The sequence below is a fragment of the Lutra lutra genome, chromosome 7 (assembly GCF_902655055.1).
Source record: "Lutra lutra chromosome 7, mLutLut1.2, whole genome shotgun sequence".
NCBI lineage: Eukaryota > Metazoa > Chordata > Mammalia > Carnivora > Mustelidae > Lutra > Lutra lutra.
In genome coordinates, this window is record NC_062284.1 from 30,263,722 (window position 1) to 30,290,399 (window position 26,678).

The following is a 26,678-nucleotide window of genomic DNA, read 5'->3' on the forward strand; positions in this document are numbered from 1 at the left end:
GGCAGCGGCTTAACCCACTGAGCCACCCAGGTGCCCCACACCTCCATCTTTTTGAACACTCCCCAGCAGTTCGAAGACTGTGAAGCCAGCTCTCAAACTGTACCCCAACTCCCAGGCTCTGCTGCTGCCCCCTCTACTCAGGCCTCTCTCCACTCTTCCTTACGGAGTACATCGAGTCTCTGTTCTGGGCTTTAATTTCTCTCCCCCTTTGCCCAGTACCAGAATTTACCTCACAAAGGAGACAAAACACAAAAAGCAAGACTCCCTGCCCCCTCTTCCCATCTCCTCAGTTCTGTTGGCTCCGTCTGTTTTTCCTGCTTCCTCCACACCACAGAATGCCCAGGAACCATGAGGGCAGACTAAACAACCCTGAGGGAAAAAAAACTGTGGTAAGCAAAGCAAAACTCTTTTTAGTGGGTGGCACAGGGGACTGGTAATAAATCTTGCGACAACACACACACAGTTGTCATTAAGTGCCCCCCTCCAACCCAGCCCCACACCCTCCAGCCACAGGACAGTGGTTCTTACGCTTTCTAATCCTGGATTTTTGTCCCATCGTCACTCACTTTTGCACCCCCTTCCTCCCCAGAACCACAGGTCTGGCCAAGGCCTTCAGCACAGCCTCGCTTCCCCTGCTTAGTGTGGCTTCCTCCCCAACTCCAGCATCTCAGTCCTCCAGTCTGTCCTGGGAACCACGCACCTGACCTCTGTCACACTCCCCGTTCTCCTCGCTCCCCTTCTGAACCTCCCCAGGTCCTTAGCCCCTGAAGCCCAAGTTCCTATCCAGGTGTCCCACATCAAGCACAGGCAGCACGTCTCCAGCCTTCCTGTCCTCTTGTCCCTTCACTCGCCCTCCAGGAAGCATGGGCGTGAGCTCTGCACCCTTCACCAGGCCCAGCCTTCCTACTTCTCAATTCTGAGCCACACACTGAGTCTGTACCACACAGTCTCACGTTCAATTCTCACGGTAATTTGATTGTTTTAAGGCCTTGGGTCTTCTTCCCATAAGACCATTAGTTGCTTGAAATCAGGGGTCTCAGGATCCTAAGGAGCATCCAGGGTCCTCTATGAGCTCATGACAGGAAAAACAGACCCATTCTTACTCCAGAGGCCTTGATGGAAATCTCCAGATGCCCCTGCCAAGCCTTTTGCATTAACTCTCTGCCAAGTCATTTTTAGGAACTTCTGGATGAAGGACAGAAGGAACCCTTTTTAAAATGTGTGTATTTACTGCCTGTGTGGTTGATAATAGACTCATCTGCCTCACAACTTAAGATGGTCTCCCACCTCTCTCAACCTCCCACCTTTCTCCACCATTTGCTGCCAAGCGCCAAACAATGGACTGACTGGTTTCTTGTTTATTTTTCCATAGTGTTCGATGCACCTGCAAGCCAATGGGAACACAGCCTCCTTTCCGCCCCTCACTTGTTTTGCACACAAGCTAACATGCAACAGACATTGTTCTGCGTCTCGCATTTTCTGTTTAGCAATGTTGTCTTGGACGGCATCCCATGGGGCACCTAGAGGGCTTCCTCGCTCTCATCTTGTGGCTGCCTGGTGTCCCTGTGTAGGGGCAACCGTAACTGATGCAACCGGTCTCCAGTTGTGAGATAGTGAGGGTGTTCCGAGCCTTTTACCGGCTTGTACGATGCTGTAATAAACAGCCTTATTCAGATATAATGTCCTATATGCCAGCCTTTTTGTGGGACTAATCCCTGGAAGTAGAATTGCTGGGTGAAAGAGCAAAGGACATACATGATTTTGATGGATATTTCCAGATTGTTCTCCAGCGAGGTTGTAGCAAACCTGCAGACCTGCTATTGAGGTAGCAGGTGCCCGTCCCCTCGCCCTCACCAATCTAACAGACGGAAACCTCCGTGGGGGTGCAGTCTGCTTTGCGTCACTCTCCCTGTGAATGCAGTTGAGTAGCTTTTCACGTTTAAGAGCCTTGTGGTGGGTGTGCATTTGTGTGTGCATGCGGATAAACACGTGGACTTGATCTTTTTATCCTCTGCTCACTTTTCTTTTGTATTCTTGGTCTTTTGGGAATCAACGTATAGCTCTTTATATCTTAGAGGAATTAGTCCTTTGTTACTTGAGCTGCCGATAATTTCCCACTTATGTTTGTTTTTTGACCTTGCCTTTGGGCTATTGCTAGGTGGAATTGTTTATTTTTCTGTAGGCAAATTTATCAGTCTTTGCTTTTATGGCTCCTAGGTTGTGTGTCTTGCTCAGAAAGGAGGACTGCCCCTCCTCCCCCCACCACACACACACATCTTTTTTTTTGTCAGTTCAAGCTTGGAATGACATACCAGGCTTTGTGAGAACAGGCCAACTCCTGTCCTCCAGGAGATCCCTGTTTACAAAGCAAACAGGCAATTGCAATTCCGTGTTATAATAAAGAAGAGGGGGCACCATGGGAAACTGGGCAAGGACCACTCGATCTAGCCTGAGCCAGCCAGGAAAGGCTTTCCAAAAGAGGTGGCACCCAGGTATATCCGAGGCATGAGTATATCACCTGGAGTCAGCCAGATGAAGAACAGGGGTCAGCCAGGCCAAGTGGCAGCAGGTGCAAAGGTAAGAAGCAACAGGGCTCTGTCAAGGCTGCCCAGTCGGGCAAGGGGATGGGGAGCCTTGCATGGTGGCATGTAACAGGGGTGGAGCTGGAAAGGTAGGCAGGGGCCGGTTCATGGAGGGCCAAGTTGAGTACGGCCCAGGAGTCAGGGCCTTACCCTGAGGCAGTGGGGAGAAATCACAGGATCACAGAAGAGCTAGACGCAGCCCAGTGTGGGGCCAGGCCCTGGCTTGGAGACTTGCGCCTCTCACTCCGCAGTAGCCACAGCAGCCCAGAGAGGCTCCAGGCTGCCGAACGAGAGTGTGAGTTTCAGACCCAAATATTCAGTTTTGTCAGACTTCCAGAATTCAATAAAAGTAATGAGAGAAACTAGCATCTTCTCTGAGAAATACTTCTAACTGCTATGCTGACCACTTTCAGAGCTCTGACTCTTGGTGGGGCGAGCTGTGCCCCTCATTCCTCTGCAGCTAGGGCCAGGCAGGAGCAGCCTGACACTGTTCTCTCAACTCCAGCGTCAGGGGCTCAGGGGACACCCAGGCTCTTCAGCCCCAGCTCCAGCCCACTCATCCAGACCCCAGTTCAAATTGTGCAATGGGGATACAGGATTGCCGTGACAGAGTGGCACACCCCAGGGATGGAGCCTCCAGCTGGCCCACATCCACGGGGGACATCTCTCCTTCCAGCCAACAACCTCCCTGGTCCCACTCTGAGAAGCCACAGCTGCCTGCAGATGTGCCAGCGAGAGGCCAATCAGCCTCTCTGCTCCTACAGCCCTCGAGAACTGGCATCGTGCAGCAGGTCTGCTGGGCAGCTGTCTTCCCTGAAGTGCCCAGCACAAGGTTTTGCATACAGTAAGCACTCAGTAAATGGTAGCAGTTTGTTAAACCTGGAGAGCCTCACTACTCATTAATAGGTTGCTGAGGGAAAGAAAGGGCAATGTGGACACCAGGGATGCTGGAAACCACTGTAAGAACGACTTTGGGATTGTCTCTGGATTTCAGTTATCCAGGCCCTCCCCATCCCCCAACTTCAAGCCTAACGAAGAGGTTGGTGTGCGATGCTACGCTTTGAAGTGGATTTTCTTTATTGCCCTCGGATTATTTTATCCCAAAGGGTCACTTGATTAAGTCAAGATAAAGGCTCGTGGAGGTTTGGAAGCCCTGGTCCCAGCCAAGAGGCTTACTGGTGCCCCTCAAAGGTTAATCTCTACCCTCAGGGGTCCAGGGGCATGCATGGAGTGCCCACACACACCCCAGGCCTGGCAGGCAGGAAGCCAGCCCCAACCTCAGCTCCAAATAGGCACACAAGCCCCTCCCCGATGTAGCCACCGGGCAGCCGTGAGGTCAGAGACAGGGTGGTGGGGTTTTCTAGGGCAGAACATGTTTCTCTCTGGAGTCTACTTCCCACACTCCTGTGTGCCACGGGGTGGGGTTGAAGGGGAGGCACAAGACACCCAGGTCCCAGTCTCAGGTGCAGCAAAGCTGATGAGGACATCAGGAAGCAAGGACAGGTTCCAACCCTGCCAGCTGTGTGGCTGTCATTTGCATAAAGGCCCCGTCAGCTTAGGGCTGGGGATTTTACTTCTCCCAAAATGAGAGGATCTGTTTCAGTAAATGTTAAGCAAAGCTCACTGGTATGATATGTATTTGGCTTTAACTTCCCTTTAGTTGACATTTACTATGTAAGAGGCAGGGAGGTGGGTATCTTGTACACATAACCTCGTTTAATCCTCTCAACTCCATGAGGGCAAGATAACCGAGATGCGGAAAGCCAGAGTCAGAAAGGCTGAGCCCTGAGCCATGGTCCCACTGCTAGCACATGGCAGAGCTGGGATTTCAACTAGGGTCTGTCGGGCTTCTGAGTCCTCAACCACCCATATGAGCTTGGCAGGAAGACACGCCAGTCCGTTGTCAGCCCTGACCCTTTCCCAGCCACACCAAGGAATGCCCCGATCTCCGAGACCACAGACAGAGGTAAAAGAAGGACACAGACTCCTAAAGGTCACTCTTTATTCCCCAGTCAGCAACCCCCTCGCCCCACCGATCTCACCGCATGGTTTATGGAGAATCTCAGTGTCTTGCCAATCACAGGCTGCCCTGACTGCACGGTGCCTGGGCAGCCCACCAAGGAGCTGAAGCGGCTCCCAGGCACCAGGGAGAATCACGGTTTCTCCGTCATCCCTCAGTCCCCCTCCCAGAGCACAGGGACGTACAGTAGCCTGCTGTGGCAATCCCAGGAAAAGGTAAGGAGGGTCTTGGAAAGCAGGCATCTCTCAGCTGGAAAGAAGTTGGGGCCTGGGCCTTTGGTCTCATTGAACCTGAGGCCAGCCAGGCCCCAGGGAGGCTCTGGAGCAGGCCCAGGCCAGACCCCCCAGTAAACACAGGAGTCTTCACCACATTATGCCAATGTCCACCTTCTTCATAAACTTGGCCTGAAAACACGCTGAATGCAGAGTGATACACATGACAGAAATCCTGGGTTCAACTGTGCTGAGAGCCACCATGCTGGAAGAGGACTTCTTTCACTTTGTCCACAATGGTGCCCACCTCGGCCATGGCCCCCAGACCTAGGGAGTAAGGTTCTGCTATGGCCTGCAGACTGAGGCAAGGGCCCAGCCCCCAGCCACCCTGCTCAATGCTCCCCTGAGTGCTCCACCCAAAGCCCGATGATTGAAGGCCAGGACCATGTCTGCAGGAGCCAGACCCATCGAATCCCTTCTGAGGCACCCCGAGGTCAGGCCCTGGGAAGAGTCGCAGTAGCTGTCCAGAATTGCACACGGGCTGTGTGCCAGGGACACCAGGCACCTGACATCTCATTTAATCCTCCCAAGTCTGAGAGGAATCATGACTTCCATTTCCCAGACAAGAAAACTGAGCCCAGAGAACAGTTCTGCCCAAGGTCACAATAGACTGCAATGCCGACCCAGATCTGACCCCGGAGCTGAGCCCTTCTGCGACCCAGGGCCACAGGGAGCCTGGCCAGGTGCGCACCTTGGTCTCCGCACACCAACTTCTTGGCCACACAAGGTATCTCAACATAGCCGAAGGCCTTGAGCTGGCCCAGCTGCTGAGCAGTGATGGGATGCTCCCACATGACGGTGTTCATCGCAGGGCAGAAGAGCAGGGGTTTGCGGCAGTCCCAGGCTCGGATGACACAGGTCTGTGGAGAAGGGCCAGGGTGTGGCAGGCGGGTGCCTGCTGCTCTGCCTGTCACCCCTCCCCAGCACTCCCAATCCCACCCACCGTCCTCTGGGTAACAGCCAGCCATGGGCCGGGGATGACTAGGTGAGACTCGTCCGTGTCCCCCAATCTTGTGTCTCCTCAGCCTCTCCACACCCCCATGGGTGCTGGCACAGGGCATGACGCAGAGAAGGTCCTCCACTAACCCTCGCAGCAGCCCAGCCACCTCCACGCAGACCCCCACTCCTATGCAGAACGCTCTCTCCGAGCCAAAGCACAAGGCTTCTCCACTGTGGGACACATCTCCCAGACAGAAGCCAGTCAGGGGAGCAGTTACCCCCAAAGCAAAGGCCCAGACTACTCACTGGCTGGGGCCCATCCACCCCAACACCAGCTCTACTTCGAGGCCAACTAAAGCTGGGCAGTGAGAACACCTGAACGTGACAAAAATCCTCTCCTACGCAGTACCCCACGCACCTCACCATGACCCTGTAAGGAAGCTGCTCTGGGTCCCGGACGGGAAAGCTGCACTCCCCAAGGTCCCATGGAGACGATCCAGGGCATGGAGCTCTGCACGCCACCCCGTGGGATCTGCCACCATCCCACACAGCCTCACTACCTCCCGAGTTCCAGGCCATCCCACCAAGCCACACACCAGAGGAGCTGTGAGAGGGACCCGCCCGCTCAGTGGGTTGCCAAATCACATAGACCTGGGTTCGAATCCCGACTGTGCTATCTACTCCCACTTCAAGCCATGAGAACTGGGAGGAGTAATTTAAGGTTGGGAGTCTTAGCCTCCTCTCTGCAAAAGCCCCCCTCACTGCGTGGTTGTGAGGACAAAGGCTGGAAATGCTTAAAGCTCTTCATGCAGGGCCTGGCATCAAGGACAGACTCCCAAGACAGTAGCTCCTATTACTACTTTAGGCACAGGCTCCCTGGGCCAGGGGCTGCCTGGGGGAGAAATAAGCCTTAGGGCCCCCCAGGAGGGTGCTCCCCTGTGCCCTGACTGCTCTGGTACCCCCTCCCCAGCTGTGGGCCCCTTGGGGAGACAATGGTCAGCACACCCCTTCCCTTGCCTGAAGTGCAGCCCATGTGGGAAGGGGCAGGGGGAGTTCAGAAAACAATGCCATGAGCAGGACCGAGCTGATGCCTGCCCCTCCTGATGCCCTGGACCTCTCCTAGGGACAGGAAGGAAGTGGGACGGCCCAGAGCCTCAGGACCTGGCTGCTTGTGTAGTCCCAGATACCAGTGTCTGTTTCCCACCGAGTCCTCTCAATGTGGCAACGAGGCTGAGTGGACAGTTTTAGTCCCACTTCCTCTTGGCCCTGTGCCACCTGCCGCTTCTATAAAACGAACCTACCTAGAGGAGCCCCTCTGCGTGTGGAGTGTGGTCAGGGCTGGCTTGGGGTTTCTAAGCGTCTTCAAAGCAAAGCACACCAACAACCAGAGGTCAAACCCAATACCTCCATGCCTCTCTAGCTTTTCCCACCTCACCTCGCAGCTCAGCCCTTCCCGGACAAACCACAGCTCGTCTGAACCTCTGGCAGCAGGAGGGATGAGAGGGGGCAACAGTTCCCATGGTCACATATGTTTGGTCAGTGCTCTGCTCAATCAGTACCTCAAGCTCTGCCCCTGGGAAGCTGCCTGGGAGGAGAGAAGGCCTAGATCCCGATTGAGACAAGCACCCAGCTAGACTGGTGACCCAGGGAAGTCACTCCTCTTTCTGGTTCTGCTTGGCTATTTTTTTTTTTTTTTTTTTTTTTTTTTTTTTTTAGTAATCTCCACACCCAATGTGGGGCTCAAACTCATGACTCTGACATCAGGAGCTGCACACTCTACCAGCTGAGACAGCCAGGAAGCCCTCTGCTTGGCTATTTAGCACAAAGAAGGGGCCAGGGCCCGAGTAGGTCAGAGGGCTGGCTAGAGAGACACCTCACCCAGGCCAAGGGCCCAGAGGCCTGGCACACAGGTTCACACCTAGCACGCTGCTCTACCGGGACCCTGGGTTCTAGACACTGGAAAGGGGATCTGATGGAAGGGGGCAGCAGGGTGATGTTTTCAGGGATAAAAGGACAAAACATCTTCGATTGAGGACAGAGCCATAGAGCAAGGATGACAGTTTAAACTTTATGAGAGGAGAGCCTGGGTGGCTCAGTTGGTTAAGCGTCTGCCTTCGGCTCAGGTCATGATCCTATGGTCCCAGGATCGAGCTCCACATTGGGCTCCCGTTCAGGGAGGAGTCTGCTTCTCCCTCACTCTCTGCCCCTCCCCTTGCTCCTGTTCTCTCTCACTCACTCTCTCTCAAATACATAAAATTTTTAAAAAATAAAATAAAATAAACCATGGGATTTGTAATTCCTTGAAATTTGTGTGCCTTCGAGTGAAACCTTTTGAGGCAAATGGCCTGGGAACTGGTCCTAGGAACATATAACACTGCTCAGTCAACTCAGGAAGAGGGAACCCTAAAGATTTCATGGAGCAGGGGCAGCTTTGAAGGAAAAAGGGAAGTAAAGCTTTGCAGGGGAAGAAAAGAGCCCTCTGAGAGCCAGTCCAGCCTGGGGCACACCTCCTAGAGGTCAGTGTACTTCATCACATCAGCCGCTGCTGACCGGCCGGTGGGAAGACTGCAGACCTGCTGAGATGGTGCAGGGCATACACCACTCAGGCCTACAAAGATGAAAGTGGCCAGGAGCCTCCCTGCTCCAACTGCCTGGTCAGCCATGCACCAGCCCCACTGGGAAGCCCTTTGAATAATACTGACTCTAGACTCACCCTTCTCTGTACTCCCCTACCCCTGTTCCTGGCTGCAGAATCTGTGTGTCACTCTTCTTCTGGTCACCCTGGGCTCTTATTCAAATGACGCTTCAATCACTAGCGGATTCTTCGAGAAGTGCCTTACGCACTCATCAATAAGCATTCAAGGAGACTAACCTCCTATCGGACCCCCCAACATTTTGACCCAGCTTCACTATTCACTTCTTTATCTACTGAACTCTGAAAATCTCCTTGCTCTTTGCCAAAGCAGAGTGACTGATGACCTCCTACATACAGTAAATATTTACTGAACACTTACTATATGCCCAGCCGTGTCCACTGTCAAAGCACCACCTGGGGTCACTAAAGACTGTACCACACACCAGAGTATACTCCCTTCTAATCTGCGTGTGTAACCAAAAGCCGCCTTCTTCCAAACTGGGAGCCCCGTGTCCTGTGTGTCCCCCCTCATGGGGCCTGGTTCATGTTAGGGAACCGCTCAATGCATGAGGGAAGTGGAGTAATAATGGAGAGGAGGGAGGAGAGAGATCACACACCTAGTTCTTCCCAGGAGGATCATATAAACAGGCCTTTTAGGACAACGGCTTCCTGGAGGTCCCTCAGGCCGATGACAGTCCCCACTTTGTGCAGCTGGACTTCTGTTCCTCTCCACCACCAGCCATCGGCTGGCTCCTCTCATCCAGCCTTTCTTCTCCCTTCCCCTCTAAGCGTTCCCTAACACACAGGAAAACCACATTTCTGCCTTGGGGCCAATGCTACAGGAGAGATAAGTGTGTACAACAGATCCATGAGGAAGTAAACACTCTTATCAGATTCCCCATGTGGATATCCAGATCCTGGGGAGAAGACAGGGCCAAGTGGGACAAGCAGCAGGGCTGGGCAGGGAGACCAATGTAAGAGCACATCGAGGGCAGCCCGTGAATGAGGGACAAAAGGAGAAGAGCTGAGCACCAAGGGGCAGGTGAGAGGTAGATGCCCTCAGAGAGCACACACAAGCTGAGGCCATCCAACTGCCTACTGGCCGGAACACAGCTGACACCAGGTGGAGGGGAGAGAGTCCAGGGGGACAGGGTTCTGGGCAAATCAGCCCACCATAAAAAGAATTCCAAGGCAAGAACCCCATACAAAGGCAGTCTACAGCTCAGCAAACCAGCAGTGAGGCCCAGGGAGGGAGGAAGGCAGAGTCACTCACAAGCAAGTTGTCACATATGCCACTGGCCACCTTCCCCAGGGTGTTGGCATCAAGAGGAGCCACCAGCATGAGGTCGGCCCACCTCCGCAGGTCAATGTGGAGAACAGGGTCGGATCGGCACTTCCACATCTGGCAGAGGGAAGGAAATGGGGTCATTAAGCTGGCTACTCTCTCCGAGCAGAGGGAGAAAGATTGGCGGGGTGGGGGGCAATGAGGCCGGGTAGAAACTTGAATGGGAAACCAAGGGAGACCACCTGGGCAAGCCCTGCCCAAGTCTACTGCTGTTCCCTCTCACAGCTATGCTGGGGAGCACTGGCTGTGGAGCCAACAGCCTGAGAGAAACCAGGCCCAAGGAAACAAACGCCCCTTGTCTCTCTAAGCTATTCCCTTTATGGTTTGGTTTTCAAGAGAACTGACATCTGGCAGGGAACTCCTGGCCTGTCTGCTTGAGGCGGATGCTTGGGTTGTCCAAGCCAGGGGAAGGGCTCTGGGGCAGCGAGAATGGAGGGGGCGGGGTGGAGGAGACAGGCCAGCCAGAAATGTTCTAGGCTGAGAATGTTTAAAAATGCCTGGCAGGGCACCCCTGTGAGGCCCACACTCGACGTCTGGTGAGCTGGCGGTGCCTGGCCCTCTGCGGGAGAGCAGAGGCAGAACCCTGCAGCCGTGGGAAGCAAGGCACTCTCGACAGCCCTGACACTGGGAGCCACGTGGACAAGGGTGGTGGGAACAGAGCTCCTCTGTGGTTTCATCAGCCCAGATAAGTACAAGGACACTCAACCTGAGGCCCAGGGCCAGGGCTGAACTCGGCCTGGGGTGGGAGGAGACGTTGGGCCTCCCGCAGGCCAGAAGCTAGACAGATGTTTTCCTCATCGCCTCTGCCCAGAGGGCCCTGACCACTGACGTGAGCCTGGCCCGTCTGTTCTGGCCTCCGGGACCACAGGCTGTGGGGAGGACCCTCCTGCCCTGTTGGTAGAAACACGAGAGAACTCGGCCCTGGGGCCCCCATGCACTGACCTCCCATTCATCAGCGTCGCTGTAGAGAGGGACAGGAATGTCCTGGGGGCTGTAGAAATGTTTGGCTCTCTCAGTTGTGACCACTGCTACTTCCAGCTGTCACCGAGAGAAAAATGGAGGCGGGGAGGGAAAGGGAAAGGAAACTGTTACCAGAGCCACGGGCCTGGAGGCCACACGGGGCCAGGCCAGGCAAGTGCTGTGGAAAAGACTTCTCCCTCCTCGGCAGTGAGCCCCATGTTTGCATAGCTACTTCCGATGTCACCCAAAGGTCAGCCCCCACCAGATGTGGCCGTTTCACTTCCCCATCTGAGGGGCTGCTGAGGAATGAGTCACCAACTGCCCAGTGCATATAAAGCTGCAGGCTCCTGCCACTCAGCACTAGAGGCAGAGGCAGACAGGAAGGAATGCAGGGCAAAGAGGGGTCACCCCCAAAAAGGCTTACAGGTCCTGAGCTCTAATCCACACGGCAACCCTGCCCTCTGCAGGCTGAGGCTCTGAGCAGCTGGGGCCTGGCACAGTCTCTGCCGCCATGCCCCAGTGAGAACACAAGGCACAGTCCCTTCTCGGACTTCTAGGAACGAGGCCTCGTGGGCTCTACTTGCAGACAGACTCAAGAAAAACCAAACCCGTCCACCCTACACTCGTGGGGCAAGAATGACGTTTACTTTCACACTCCTCGGTCACAAGTAATTCATAATGCAAACAGGGGAATGGTTAAGGTGCCTGGCAGACTAGACGGCCATGAGAAACAGCGCACCATAGTGCGGACGGCACTAACCAGTTGCCATCATTTGTAAAGTGCCGTGTTAATCCAACACGCTGGCAGAGTAAAGAGCTCAGAAGAAGTGGCTGGGAGGGTAAAGTGTAGAAAATCACATCCCGGGGCGCCTGGGTGGCTCAGTGGGTTGAGCCTCTGCCTTCGGCTCGGGTCATGGTCTCAGGGTCCTGGAATCGAGTCCCGCATTGGCTCTCTGCTCCGCAGGGAGCCCGCTTCCTCCTCTCTCTCTCTGCTTGCCTCTCTGCCCACTTGTGATCTCTCTCTGTCAAATAAATAAAATCTTAAAAAAAAAAAAAAAAGAAAATCACATCTCTAGGGGACATTTATCCAGGAGATGGAAGAGTCAAGGATGACAAAGACAGACTCATCAGCTGGCTGGAACAGGAATCCTGTGTGGCACGTAGGCCAAATCCAGCCTGCAGACATGATTCGTGGCCTACATGAGGTTATAAACATTTTTGAGCCAATATATACAGATCAGGAAATTTCACAAAGAAAATCCAATTTCCTGGCTTCTCTTGAAAAACTAAAACTCTGGCATTCTGGAGCCCGCATTCCTCCTTGATAATGGTGGTGTTGCGTCATGGCTACCTCTTCGGATGGGGCATGCCCATGCCAACTCCCAGTAGCCCCATCCCTCCCTATCGTCTCACTGAGGCCCCCCTCCTCATCTGTGTCCTGCCTGTCCTGCAACAATGAATGACAGCATTCCGCACAGCACGTAAGAGCGAAGCTGGGGCTCAGAAGCAGACGTCTCGGAGCAGCAAAATGTGGTACTTCAGAAGGTCTGCTATTCCTAGCTCCACTGGAGAGGTCTCAGACAGGTCCCCTCTCCCTCACTCTCCCTTAGAATCTACCATCCCCAGAACTTGCACAAAACCTCAGTGACCTTTTTAAAGGTCATTTAAACCAAACCCCCACTGAGCACTGGAGGCCCCTCCAGGACAGCTCTGAACAAGATGGCAGATGAAGAGGGCTGCCTTCTCTCCACAGAACCCAGGCCTGGAGATGACACAGGACCAGCACAGGCAGAGAAAGTAGAGGGAGGCAGGGTAGTCCTGAGACTCTCAAGATACAAAACAGTGACAAGGTAAGACAGGAACGGTAAGTTAGAGGTACCCAGAAGAACAGGTAACTCTCAAACCAGCAGAAAACTCAAGCTACATAATAAAGGATCGGAAAGGGAAAAAAGGAGCAGAGAGAACACATGACAAGTATGTGAAATGGTATTAAGACAGCAGAAGCTAAGTCCTAACATAATAGTTATGACAGTAATATATAATGAATTAAATTTCCTGATCAAAATTCAGACTCTCATACTGGATTTTTTAAAACCCTCAATCATATCAAAACGTGTCTAAAAAGACACATTTAAAATAAAAGGATATACTGGGGCACCTGGCTGGTCAGTCAGTAGAGCATGTGACTCTTGATCTTAGGGGTTATGAGTTCAAGCCCCACGTTAGATGTAGAGATTACTTAAAAATAAAACGTTCAGAAAAAATGGTAGGGCGCCAGGGTGGCTCAGTCATTAAGTGCCTGCCTTCAGCTCAGGTCATGATCCCAGGGTCCTGAGATCCACCCCTGCATCGGGCTCCCTGCTCAGCGGGAAGCCTGCTTTTCCCTCTCCCACTCCCCCTGCTTGTATTCCCTATCTCACTGTGTCTGTCAAATAAATACATAAAATCTTTAAAAAGAAAGACAAGAAATGGAATGGAATCTCCCAGAAATAAAGAAGTCAGAGACAGGAGCCATCTCTTCTGCCTCCCTAGTGCCATCTGGTCAGGATCAGGGGACCAGAGTGTCATGTCCCTGGTACCCGCTGAGTGTCTGTCTATGGAGTCTGGGCCCACAGCGCCTCTTCCGGAGGCCACACCCTCCTGCTGATATATACAGGGTCTGCAATCAGCACGCTCGAAAGAGTTCCTCACCACATTGCTAGGCCACAAACCCCAGCCTGTACCTGCACAGCTACTTTTCTGGTCCCAACTGCAGTCTGTCACACTTCCCTGGTAAATTCCGCCTTCTAGACGTGGCCCACAGAGAGCTCCTAAGATCTCAGTCCCGCTCTTAGCCAGCACCACCATCAGGAGCCCTCTGCCCCCACCCCGAGACATGAACCCTATCATGAACAGAACAAAGACAAGAGCAGAGCTCTTCCCTAAGGTCCATGGGGGTGGGGTGAGAGGTGGGAAGGAATCAAGAACAAACCCTCCGAAAATGGGATCTTACAGGGCTTAACATGCTGACATCACCATCAGATGGTCCAGATCCTAAGACTCTATAAGGGCCTCACCTCAACCCCGAACTTTTTTTTTTTTTTTTTAAGATTTTTATCTATTTGGCAGAGAAAGAAACAGCGAGAAAAGGAACACAAGCAGGAGGGAGAAGGAGAAGCAGGCTTCCCACTGAGCAGGGAGCCCGACTTGGGGCTCAATCCTAGGACCTTGGGATCATGACCTAAGCCGAAGGCAGATGCTTAACCAGTTAAGTCACCCAGGCACTCCCCAGAAGTACTTTGATGTCCAAAAAAACAAAAACAAAAACAAAAAAAAACCCTGAAATTGTTAGGCCTTGTTCCCAATGAGCCTGATGAAGCCCCAATGACTACCAGTTTCTAAGAGCTTTTCTAAGTGTTCGCAGACACTGTATATGGTAATTTGCCTTTTTAATAAATGGAGATTCGTCATCTCTAGCTCCCAGGCCTTCTGCTGTTTCCCACCCATCCTGCAGGCCACCAACCAGACAGAAATTTGCCCAGGAGATGAGCCACCCAACTTGGGTTCAAGTCCCTTCTATCACCATTTGTCCTGCTTTTTCAAGCTCAAAAGACAGAAACAAAATGGGACATAACCCTTGTTCCTTTCCCAAATGTATGTAACAGCCCTTGGTCATCCTGAGTTTCAGGGCAAGCTTCTGCTCATTCTGGGTTGCCTCTGGGCCATGATCTTACCTCCATTTTTAGCTACATGTCCTCCTTTCCATTTACCTGTTTTCCAATCTCTTTCAACAGAGAGCTTCCCAGGTAGACACATCGGTCTCTGGATACTGCTTTCTTTCCCTCATGAGGACCACTATCTTTCGTCTCTAAGAGCTTCCCAACTACCCTGAACAAGAATATCTCAGTTCAGGGGCACCTGGGTGGTTCAGTAGGTTAAACGTCTGCCTTTGGCTCAGGTCATGATCCCAGGATCCTGGGATCGAGCCCCACATCGGGCTCCCTGCTCAGCAGGAAGCCTGCTTCTCCCTCTCCCACTTCTGCTTGTGTTCCCTCTCTCGCTGTCAAATAAATTAAAAAAAAAAAAAAAAGAATATCCCAGTTCAGGGGCACTGGGTGGCTCAGTTGGTTAAGCAACCACCTTTGTCTCAGGTCATGATCCTACAGTCCCAGGACTGAGCCCCTAATAGGGCTCCCTGCTCAGTGGGAAGTCTGCTTCTCCCTCTGACCCTCCTCCACCAAGCTCTGTCTCTGTCTCTCTCTCAAATAAATAAATATATAATCTTTTTTTTTATTTTTTTTAAAGATTTTATTTATTTATTTGACAGAGAGAGATCACAAGCAGGCAGAGAGGCAGGCAGAGAGAGAGGAGGAAGCAGGCTCCCTGCTGAGCAGAGAGCCCGATGCGGGGCTCGATCCCAGGACCCTGAGATCATGACCTGAGCCGAAGGCAGCGGCTTAACCCACTGAGCCACCCAAGCGCCCCTAAATATATAATCTTTAAAAAAAAAAAAAAAAGAATATCCCAGTTCAGGGGTGCCTGGGTGGCTCAGTCAGTTAAGTGTCTGCTTCGGCTCCAGTCATGATCACAGGGTCCTGGAATCGAGTTCCACATCAGGCTTCCTGCTCAGTGGGGAGCCTGCTTCTCCCTCTCCCTGCTACTCCCCCTGCTTGTGCATGCTCTATCAAATAAATAAAATCTTAAAAAAAAAAAAAAAGAATATTCCAGTTTGTCCCCTATTCTGAAATCTTGAAAGCTACTTCCTGAAGATCTAGTTCCCCTGCTTTCCCTAATTCCAAACTGCCTGTCAGTTCTCCAAAGGACTATGCCTAGGGTTAGTCAGAAATATTTCCAGTTTGGTAATGGCCCTCCTCCCTCTCACCTCTGCCTGCATCCCCCTCATGGCCTGAGCCTCCCCCAGCCCCTAGAGAGTTCAAACCACAGATCCAGGTGAGCCTCCCACCTGGGGCCCCTGCTTGAACTCTTCCCTCTGAGCTTTTCCCCTCAGACTCTAAGTCCATCCTTCTCTGGCTACCTTCCCAGGTTACACAGTCATTGTCCGGGAGCTTCCTGGGGCCAACGTCTTTACCTCAAGAGTAATGTGAAGAGTATGTGATGAGCCAATCCTTCCTGATGCCCGTCCCCTGACCCCACTGAAGCAGCTACCTCTTCTTGGCAGTGACTTGACCCTCGTGTTGTCCAGCAGGCCCAAGCCCGTTTTTCTGGTTTTAGAGGGATGTCACTTGATCTAATTCATCAGCCCTATGGGCTTTGTTCTTTCATTTTCATTCACTCTGCCAAATGTCCTGGGAGCCAAGGACTAGGCCCTGGGTTTGCACACACTTTAAAAAAAAAAAAAAAAAAAAGGAGTGCTCACTTTGGCAGCACACATACTTAAAAAGAAAAAAAAAAGGACATGTTGTGTTACCTTCTGAAATACTAAATAATTCGGATTACTTATTCATTTATCCTGACCCTTCCCCTAGCAAATGCCAAGGGGCTCTGTCAGGGCAGAAAACTTTAAGGGCAGGAACCAGCCTTGGCTTTCTTATACCCCTCATGGGTCCTGAGAGAAACAGGGCTGGGATTAAAACAAGTTCCCACACACTGGAGAGTTCCTGAAAGGCAGCTCTGTGCTTGGTCCCCTGGTGAGACCCCTGCCAAGAGCTTTTAATATCCAATATTTAAAACCTGAACTTCTTTGTGTGACATGACCAAGGCTTAGCCAGACCTTATCATATAAGCTGTCTGCATTTGGCCTGGCATTTATAGACTTTCCTTCCAGAAACCAGTTGGCAAGTCTCATTTCCTTTTCTCTGCTGAAGGTACATTAGCAATCCCATCTGCGGTTCTTGGAGAGTCAGGGAGGGGGATATGGAAACAGATTTGGGAGTGATACCTCCGCATCTACTGTCAGGCCTAGTCTGGCCCAGGCTGTTTCTGGGGCAGACAACTAAAGGGACTTGGGGAGAAGCACTTTCATAGCCATCAGATGAGACAAAGCCCATGACCTGAACTTCCCCCTCCCCTATCTCTGGCCTCTAACTACTATCACCAGGACCCAGTAGCACCCCTGCCCAAGTATGACAACCAAAAACGTTCCTGAACATAGTCCAATGTCCCCTGGGACACAAAGCTGCCCGAGGTGAGAACCAGTTCTCTATAGGACTATACACCAGAACTCTGCAGTGACAGAAACATGTCACATCTGTGCCGCTCAGTATAGCAGCCACTTGCCCACATGTGGCTACTGAACACCTGAGGTGTGGCTAATGTGACTGAGGGACTGAAGTTTTGGTTTAATTTAATTTTAATAATTTAAATTTAAATGTGGCTAATGACTACTATGTTAGATAGCACAGTTCTAGCATATATAAGGAAAGGAGAGACACAGCTGGAACCTCCATCTGAGTGGCCCAAAAAGAGCAGGTGTTTCTAGTAGGCAGGAGATGACAGCATCACAGGGGGCTGTGGAGGATTCCAAAGAGGAAGCACCCACCGTGCTTTGCAATGCCACAGGGCAAGGAACCTGGAGCTCTGGTGACTCAGGCCTCTGGGCTAGCATACACAGCAGAGGCCTCTGACACTAAGCTGACCAGTGTTGACAGTGGCCGTGCCCAGAGCCTGGGAACCAGCCAGACGCTGGCACGAACCTGAGCTTGGAGGTGGTGGGTATACTCTAGGAAAAAGGACTCTTGGTGCCCAGAGGAGTCAGCACATAGGGTGGGGAGCTGTGGAGGAGGAGGCCTCATTAACGAATTCCTGAGGGGTTCTGGTTGACTGAGTGGGTGTCCCAACTCATAATGTTCCCGCTCATAATGTTTTTTAAATTTTTATTTCTTTGTTTGAGAGAGAGAGACAGCAAAAGGGGGCTACAGGGGGAGTGGCAGAGGGAAGGGGAGAAGCAGACATCCTGCTGAGCAGGAGTCCCCACAGGACTCGATCCCAGGACCCTGAGACCATGACCTCAGCTGAAGGCAGATGCTTAACTGACTAAGCCATCCAGGTGCCCGACGTCTTGACTTGTCAAACATTTACTGAGCCTACATATACGTGGGGATCACAACTGGTAAGATACAAGCGCTCCCCTCAGCAAGGACTCAGTCTGACAAGTAGGTGCGGTATATATGACCTTGACCGTGAAGCAAGGTGGACCAAGTAAGAGTCCACAGTGTCCTGGGAATTCTCATCCTCACAGCCATGGTGAGCTTGAGCACAGAATGCCTATGCTCCAGATCCCAGCTCCTCAAGTTCACTTGCTGACAGGAGTCAAGAAACCTGGCCCCAAGCACCAGTTCTGCCAGCTCACTGGCTAGGGGAGGGAGGGTGGCAGGTCTTGGGCAAATCCCTCTTCCTCTTTGGCCCTGGTTTCCTCATCTGAACCATGAGACATTTAAACCACGAGGCCTTCAAGGGGCCCATCCAGCTCACTATGCCGTCCCAGCCCTCTTGCCCTTTCCCACCAGGCTCTGTGGGGAAAACCATTCTCCATCAGCCTCCCAGTGGGCCTCCTGGGGGAGCTAGAGTTCTGGTCTCAACAGTCCTTCCTGCCATTCAAGCAGGACTGAGCTGCCAATCCCTCAGTGCCCTTCCCCAGCTAGAGAAAATTCTCAAGAATGGAACTCGAAAGGCAGAATACATAGCTCACTCCCTGGAGGGGCTGGCCAGGGACCGAAGGGGCTGGCCAAACCAGCAGAAACCTAAGTAAATGCCTCAGAGCAGCACTGCTGAACAGACCAGTTTCCACAACAGGACCACAGGGCAGGCAGGTAGCCCCTGCCCAGAAAGAGAGGAAAACCTCAAACCAGGCCTTGTTTCTCCTGCTTCCTTTTCTCAGTGAGCATTAAAAAATAGAAAGAAAAAAAAAAAAGCATAAAGTTACAAGGAATGTTCTATAATTTTCCCACCAAGAGTTCCACTGACTTTAAAAATAAATATACACAGAGGTTAAAAAACGAAGATTGAACAGAATGATATAAATCCAAGTCTCCCTTCTCATCCTCCTTTCCCACGCAAAGGTGACTACCTCCAGAGGAAAATGTGCAGGCAGTAACTCAGATAATGTGAACATATAAAAGGAACCATTCAATATGCCAGCGGTCAGCATACTTTTTCTCTAAAGGACCAGATACTATTTTCAGCTTTGACACAACTACTCGACTCTGTAGTAGCGAGACCGCAGTCCTAGGCAACACTTAGATAAACATGGGGCTGTGTTCCAGCAAAAGCGTTATGGACACTGAAATTTGAATTTCACATAATTTTATGTGTCTCCAAATACTGTTTTTAATTTTTCAACCACTTAAAAATGTAAAAAGCATTCTTAGCTCACAGACCATACAAAAGCACAGAAGCAGGTAACGAGACCAGAATTGGCCTATGGGCCCCGGTTTGCCAACTCCTGTCCCAGGCCCATTTCATCTCTGTCTTGAGGACTGTACTGCATCAACACCAAGATCCAGGCCTTCTGAATCGCTGCCTTAACCCTTCACAAGGCTGGACCCAAACTGCACCAGAGTGCTCTTTATCCTTGGACATTTTATTTCCAGTTTTGGTTTTGTTTTGAAATGCTAAGCAATGCTATCATGAACCTCCCCATACACACAGTGAATCTCTGTGCCCTACAGGGGTCAAACCTGTGGGTGAATCAAGGGCTAGGAACACTTTCTCTCTCTCTAGAAATTGCCAAATGGTCCTCCAGAGAAGCCGAATTTACTTTATACTGCATATGAATGGGGCCTTCTTTCCCTCACCCTTGACCGCGGTAAATGTCCTGACAGGCATTCTAGAAATTAACCTTTGGGGCGCGTCAGTGGCTCAGTTGGTTAAGTGTCTGTCTTCCGCTCAGGTCACGATCTCAAGGTCCTGGGATGGAGCACCCCCCACCACCTGCTCATCAGGGAATCTGTTTCTCCTTCTCCCTCTGTTCCTCCCCCTGCTCCTGCTCTCTCTCCCTATCTCCAACAAATAAACAAAATCTTTTAAAAAAAGAAAGAAGGAAAGAAAAAAGAAAGAAATTTAACCTTGTCCTGCCAGCTCCCCAGATGGGAGACTCTCTCCACCTTTAGAAATCCCCGGCGGGCTGTACCCCGCTGACGCAAAAGCTAGCAAGGCGTCTTCTTCCCCAAAGTGAGAGGTTGCCTAGACGGAACTGCCTCCCAGTGCCATGACAACTGTGGAACTGCAAACGCCCTGACGCTCCTGCATCCCAGGACCTTCTCTCAGGATGCCTTCAGGATCTATTCCTTTTGGCCTCGCATCTAGAATCTTCGACCACTAGTGCCAGAATAGGCCTTGGAGAAGGGTAATTTTAGTACCCTCCCCACCCCCACCCCCACTTCCCTGCAGGGCTAAGAAGACCAATGCCATAAAGATGACCTGAGTCGCCCAGAATCGCGGCATGAGAAATCCTCTATGCTCGGATGCCTCTCTTGAGGTACAGCGGGCCCCCACTAGCAAACTCCCCCCACTACAGAAAGCGTCCCAGGATTCTTGGCGGTGGCCTCTCTGCCCACCCGCTGGCATTTGAGTCCCAAGGACACATCCACCCCTCTCCTGCACCCCTCCACAGTCTTCCCAGCCTGGCTCCAGCCAGCGGCTACCCTGGGATGCCTGGACACACCAGTGAGTGAGGAATAGAGGCCTGCCTTGGGACACTGTGAGTCTGGTTCCAGACCACTGCAATGAAACACATATCACAATAAAACTAGCCAAGTAAGTTCTTCGGTTTCCCAGCACATATCAAAGTCATACCAGGGGCACCTGGGTGGCTCAGTGGATTAAAGCCTCTGCCTTCGCCTCGGGGCATGATCCCAGGGTTCTGGGATCGAGCCCATCAGGCTCTCTGCTCAGCAGGGAGCCTGCTTCTTCCTCTCTCTCTCTGCCTGCCTCTCTGCCTACTTGTGATCTCTGTCTGTCGAATAAATAAAATCTTTAAAAAAAAAAAAAGTCATACTGCACCATACTGTAGTCTCTCACATGCGCGAGAGCATTCTGTCTGAAGAAAGCAGCACGCGTACCTGGAGGGGTGCCGACAACACCAACCCCATAGCAGACTCTCCACCGTGTTTGTGCCCGAGCAGTGCCCTCCCTCCAGATAGCGTGTTACAGGCCCTGTGGTGGGTAACGTCTGCCTCACCAGAATGCAGGAACGTTTGTTCTGACCTTTCCTGAAGGGATGCACAGACGGCGCCACATTAGAGAAGGACTCGTTGACCTCCCCATGCCCTTCACTCCATAAAAGCTGTAGACTGAGGTCCCGACTTGCCAGAGAAGAGCCGCCCGGCGCCTGCACCACCAACCAGTCATCCAGCCAGCCCGCCTGCCCTCCCGCTCCTCAGCAAGCTCCCCTGAGTAAATCCCTGTAACGGTATGGAGCGGCTCACTTTTCAGTCTCAAAGTGCCTTCTCAGGCTGGAGAACTCCTCACTCTCCCTCCCCCACTTCTGACCATACCTTAATAATTAAAAGTGGTTGGGACGCCTGGGTGGCTCAGTTGGTTAAGTGGCTGCCTTTGGCTCAGGTCATGATCCCAGCGTCCTGGGATCGAGGCCCACATCGGGCTCCTTGCTCGGCAGGGAGCCTGCTTCTCCCTCTGCCTCTGCCTGCCACTCTGTCTGCCTGTGCTTGCTCTCTCCTTCTCTCTCTCTAATAAAAAAAAAAAAAAATCTTAAAAAAAAAATAATTAAAAGTGTTTTACTGTGGGGCGCCTCAGTGGTGCAGTCCATTGAACATCCCACTCTGGGTCGCGATCTCATATCTCAGGGTTGTGAGATCCAGCCCCCAGGTCCTGAGATTCTCTCCACCTCTGCCTCTCCCCCACCTCTCTAAAATAAACAAAAATAAGTAAAAATAAAAATAGTTTATTGCTAAAAAAAAAAAAAAAAAAAGGATAACCGTCATCTGAACCTTCAGCAAGTTGTAATCGCTGATCACAGATCGCCATAACAAATAATCAAATAGTTTGAAATATTAGGAGAATGACCAAAAAAATGACACAAAGTAAGCAAATGCTGTTGGAAAAATGGCACCAAGAGACTTGTTTGATGCAGGGCTGGCACAAATCTTGGATCTGTAAGAAACCTCAGTATCTGCAGAGCACGGTAAGATGAGGTACACTTGCAGTTATGGGCCAGATCTGTGGCATCACCCAGCTCCCCGGGGCCCAGCCTTCAGCTGCACATCTGCGGGTCCAAATCTAGAAATGCCTCGGGAGCTCAGAAAAGCCCTGAGCGTGTAATTCCATGATGGAGGCAAACAGCTGAGAAGGACCGTTCCAAGGGACAAAGACTGCTCCTGCGGGTGACCCAGAAAAAGAAGGCAATGGGGAAATCAGTACCATCAGGGAGTGTGGGGAGGCCACGACATCGGGCCAAGCAAGGACCCCCCTCTGGTTGCCAACACCTCACAAGACTCTACCAAGCAAACCCAGGCCCCTTGGAGAACCATTCTACCTGAAGGATGAGCCGGCCAAGAAGTGAGAGGGCAGCGGGCCCCTCCACAGGAGCAGATGGACTGTGGCTCCCACAGCTCTCCTAACATGGGCTGTCTTGCCAACCCCAACAACCCCTTCCCCTCCCCATGTGGCTGGCCCAAAGGACATAAGGGGAAAGGAGAGGGTGAAGGACAGGAAACAAACACTGGCAAGTGTTTTTGTGTGTCAGGAGCTGTGCCTAGCTACTGGCACAGAATAACAAACTTTGTGTCCCCTCCCCAAGCCTGGACAAGAGCCTGAGGAGATGGGTGGCAGTAATCACCTTTATTTTAAATTAGAAAAGCAGGCTCCAAGTCCTCCCTCCTAGGTCAGTGCCCTTCTGGCTGCCTGACTTTCAGCTTGACTCTAGCCAGAGAGGGAGAGCCAAGTTCCTGTTCCAGACAAGGCCTGTCCCCCTCAGAAGGCCAGAGCCTGAGGTGGGCTGGAGAGCCTCCTCACAGTCCTGTAAATGCTGGCTGCACGGGATGCAGGAAATGGGGGAGCTGCCATTTCCCCCAGCTCTGAGGCTGCCCATCTGTTTCCTGGGATAGGACGCCCTGCCCCCACCCGCCCCCAAGTCCGGAAATTCACTTGCTCTGGGGCTATGGGAAAAGGGAACTGCATGGCTCCCTCCCTCCCAAGGGGGCAGAGGCTGTCACTGCTGCAACAAGCCCTCCCAGGCCTCCAGGCCTCCCGCTCTCACGGGTCTAGGGAGCCAGCTCCTACCAACAGTTCTGGGCCTGCAGGGGAGAGGGACCAGGCCACAGAGGGTGCTGCCCAGCAGCACGAGACTCACCTCCTTCCCCCCTTCTGGCCTGGTGGCATCCCTGGCTGCCTGCTTCATTGCTTGTGGCAGTATGAGGGGTAGGGTGAAAGGCTGACTTTCTCACTATAAGTTTGGGGAAAGTAAGAGGAGGGGAAAAAAGATTGCTCACCCCTGCCTTCAGCCCTGACATGGTCATCAGCAAGGGAGCACTGCCCCCTGCTGGACACACTGGTACAAGCAACTGGGCAACCACATGAGGTGGCACAGACAACAAGGAACAGCGCAGCATGGGCCCAGCAGTGCGCTCCACAAAAGTAATGTGCAACAGCACGAGCAATGTCAAAGCCAACCTAAGATTCCTCACACCCTGTTCAAGATTCTCTCCTAGACCAAACTCTACTCAGGCTCCTCTACACCATTTTTTTGATTAGGCTCATCCTGGGGCCTGATCCTTAAGAGCAAGATTCCTGTTAAGCAGGTTTGGCCAGAATCCCCCACTCTCGCTATCTGATCAGCCTGGGTATCTCATGGGGCTCCTCAACCCTCAACAACCCCCACGTGATGACAGGTCACCTTGGCCTGCCTGCACCAAGAATCCTGTCAGGACAGTTAGCCAGAACCCTCCTTACTCCTGATACTTCCTCTTAGTAACTTTCCATCCACTGCCCTCCACCTGCTCCTTGCCTATAAACCCCCACTTTTCCCTGTTGTATTTGGAATCAAGCCCAGTTCTCTGCTGAGGTCTCTTTCCCTTATTGTGATAGTTTTTCTGAATAAACCCTGTTTTTACCACCTTACAGCCCATCTCAGGTTTTTCTTTAATACATCAAATGAGGGTGACTGGGTGGCTCGGTGGGTTAAGCCTCTGCCGTTGGCTCAGGTCATGATCTCAGCATCCTGGGAGCTCTGGGATCAAGCCCTAATTCGGCCTCTCTACTCAGCAGGGAGTCTGCTTCTCCTTCTCACTCTCCCTCTGAGCTCTCTCTCACACAAATACATAAAATCTTTAAAAAAAAAAAATCAAATGAGTTGGGGTTTTTTTTTTTAAGTATTTTATTATTTAAATAAATTCTATGTGCAATGTGGGGCTCGAACTCACAACCTGGAGCTTAAGAGTCGCATGCTCTACCGAGACAGGCAGGTGCCCCTCATCAAATGAGTTTTAAAACGAAGAGAACAATGCCACATGGGCCGAAGCAAGCCAGGAAGGTTTTCCTGTAAAGTGTTTGTGCAGAATTTAGAGAGGCAGAGGAAAAGGACAACAGCACAGCCTGGCAGGGGCCATGCCAAAGCAAGGGCCATTAGAGTGGAGTGTAGGCAGTGGGAGTTCAACAGACCTTGGAGACCAGACAAGGAAATGAGGTCAGTACCTGCCGGCTTTCACATTGTTTAAAGCTTTGAACTTTTGGGGCGCCTGGGTGGCTCAGTGGGTTAAAGCCTCTGCCTTCGGCTCAGGTCATGGTCTCAGGGTCCTGGGATCGAGCCCTGCATCGGGCTCTTGCTCAGCAGGGAGCCTGCTTCCCTTCTCTCTCTCTGCCTGCCTCTCTGCCTACTTGTGATTTCTGTCTGTGAAATAAATAAATAATAAAATCTTTAAAAAAAAAAAAAAAAAAAGCCTTGAACTTTTCCCGAGAAAAATCTGCCCCAGGACCTCAATATATAAAAATATATATAGGGGCGCCTGGGTGGTTCAGTGGGTTGGGCCTCTGCCTTCAGCTCAGGTCAGGATCCCAGTGTCCTGGATCAAGACCTGCATCGGGCTCTCTGCTCAGCGGGGAGCCTGCTTCCTCCCCCTCTCTCTCTGCCTGCCTCTCTGCCTACTCATGATCTCTGTCAAATAAATAAAATCTTTAAAAAAAAAATATATATATATATATATATATATATATATATATATATATATATATATATAACTGATCAAAATGGAGGTTTCCCTCACCCCCAATACACTGTGGTGCCCCCTAGCATCTCTGAACACCTGAAGCAGTCTGAAACCAGAGCTGCAGGCAGCAGAGTACCCCTGACATTCCAGTGCATCTAGGCAGACAGGACAGCCATGGTATCTAACAAGGAGGGAGAACAGAGCCACAGTGTTCAAGATGAAGTGCGGGTGGGGCACCCAAGGCAGCAAGGGGACACTGCAAATGTGTTCCATGTCTCCAGCCAGCCTTTTCCCACACCAGAATCTCAGGGAACCAGGGTCAGCATATGGGAACCCAAACCCTCCATTCAGCACAGTGTTCCTTTCCAAGTCTCCCCTCACACTGTCCATACCCTCTCATCTAGCTCCCAGTTATACTGGACTATCTTCCACTGCCTCCCCTACTACACACTAATGCACATGGAGGGCTTCCAAAAACACCATCATTAACAAAAAAAACCCGTGCACTGCATAAAAATGGCCTGGCCCCAGGAGCAGAAGCTCTCCACCATCAGACTGCCATACTGGCTAAGAAGCATACTCACGCCAGGAATGTCCAAAAGCCTAGACACCAGAAGAGGCAATTTCAGGGCTGCAACGCTCCCAGTGACACCCACGAGAACATGGAACTGCTTCTTCACCAAGGGTGCAGCAGCTGGACACGAGGCACTGGATTCCATGTGGGGTCTAACAGCTTCGAATCCCAGGAGCCTACCAGGATGGGCCTCCACAAGGCTCTGTCAGGACTTAAAATCTAAAAGCAGAGTAAGGGGCACCCACTTCACTCATACGTTCAACCAAACTATCTTGAGGACCCTGGGCCAGATGCTGGGGTTACTGAGGGGTGACCAGCCCCAGTGGCTGGGAGCACACGATTTGATGAGGTCAGGTACCGTGTAATTCGGCCCAGTGTTGTGAGGAAGGTCTTTACTGGGGGCTGTGGCTGCCCAAGATTAACCATCTGAGGAAGTCAGAGACCCGAACAAGGACAGCTTGGGTCCTGAAGGACCAGTACGTTTCCCAGAGAAAGAAGGAAAGAACCATGCAAGAAGGAAAAATCTCACAAAGGTGAAGAGGCCTAAGGAGGGTGGCAAGTTTGGGGAACAAGGAATGGCTTAGGAGTGAGGCTAAAGTTTGATGGGAGGTAGGGGGTGGCAGGAGGTAAGGTTGTAATCAGGTCAAGGGAAGAGTGAAGGGTGGTGAGGGCCAAGGTGAGTTTTCATTTTAGAAAGGTAGTGCTGGTGCCAAGTGTGGAGGGGGCCCTAAGGTGGAGACAGGAGGATGCTGGACTGACTGAAGGGAGTAGCACAATGGCATGGGTTCAGGGAGCCTGAGAGGTGGGAAACCCAAAGCAACGGAAGACTCAGATGATCCGGGGAGTGGAGACATTTGCATCTTTGTCCCTGTCCCTGAAGATCAAACTGGACACCCCTCTACAAACCTAAGCCCAGGACGAAACAAGCATGAAGGGGATGTTGGCCACTCCCGTGGGACCAGCTGCTTGGTTTTTTTCCCTCTGGCCCTCAGATGTTGCTAGGAGTGAGTGCCCCAGATAATACAGCTGATGGACACACCAAAACCTACACTCTGCAAGCTGGGCCAGCAAAACGTGCCCCCTCCATCAGCAACAATCACTGAGGGCCAATGACATCTAGCACTGGGCAAAGGAATTGTTCAAGACACACCACTGCCTTTGGGGAATCTGTAGATGAGTTGAGAAGACAGGAGTCACACCCGAAATCATTTGAGATAGGCTTTTCTCTGGGATGCACCTGCCTGGTAATAAT

At 51.8% G+C, this 26,678-nt stretch overlaps 1 protein-coding gene across 9 annotated transcripts in view; it reads right to left on the reverse strand.

The window, feature by feature from the left end:
- PPCDC (phosphopantothenoylcysteine decarboxylase) overlaps nt 1-26,678 on the reverse strand; it is a 26,980-nt gene continuing 302 nt past the window's right edge. The window contains exons 2-6 of one of the 9 annotated variants that reach the window (XM_047736552.1): nt 25,437-25,645; nt 10,736-10,831; nt 9,722-9,850; nt 5,566-5,734; nt 4,428-5,141 (exon numbers count right to left, since the gene is read on the reverse strand). In XM_047736552.1, coding sequence (XP_047592508.1) covers nt 5,056-5,141; nt 5,566-5,734; nt 9,722-9,850; nt 10,736-10,831; nt 25,437-25,571 — 615 coding nt within the window. In that variant the 5' untranslated portion in view covers nt 25,572-25,645 and the 3' untranslated portion in view covers nt 4,428-5,055. The other 8 variants (XM_047736555.1, XM_047736558.1, XM_047736557.1 and 5 more) reach the window with 8 other exon arrangements.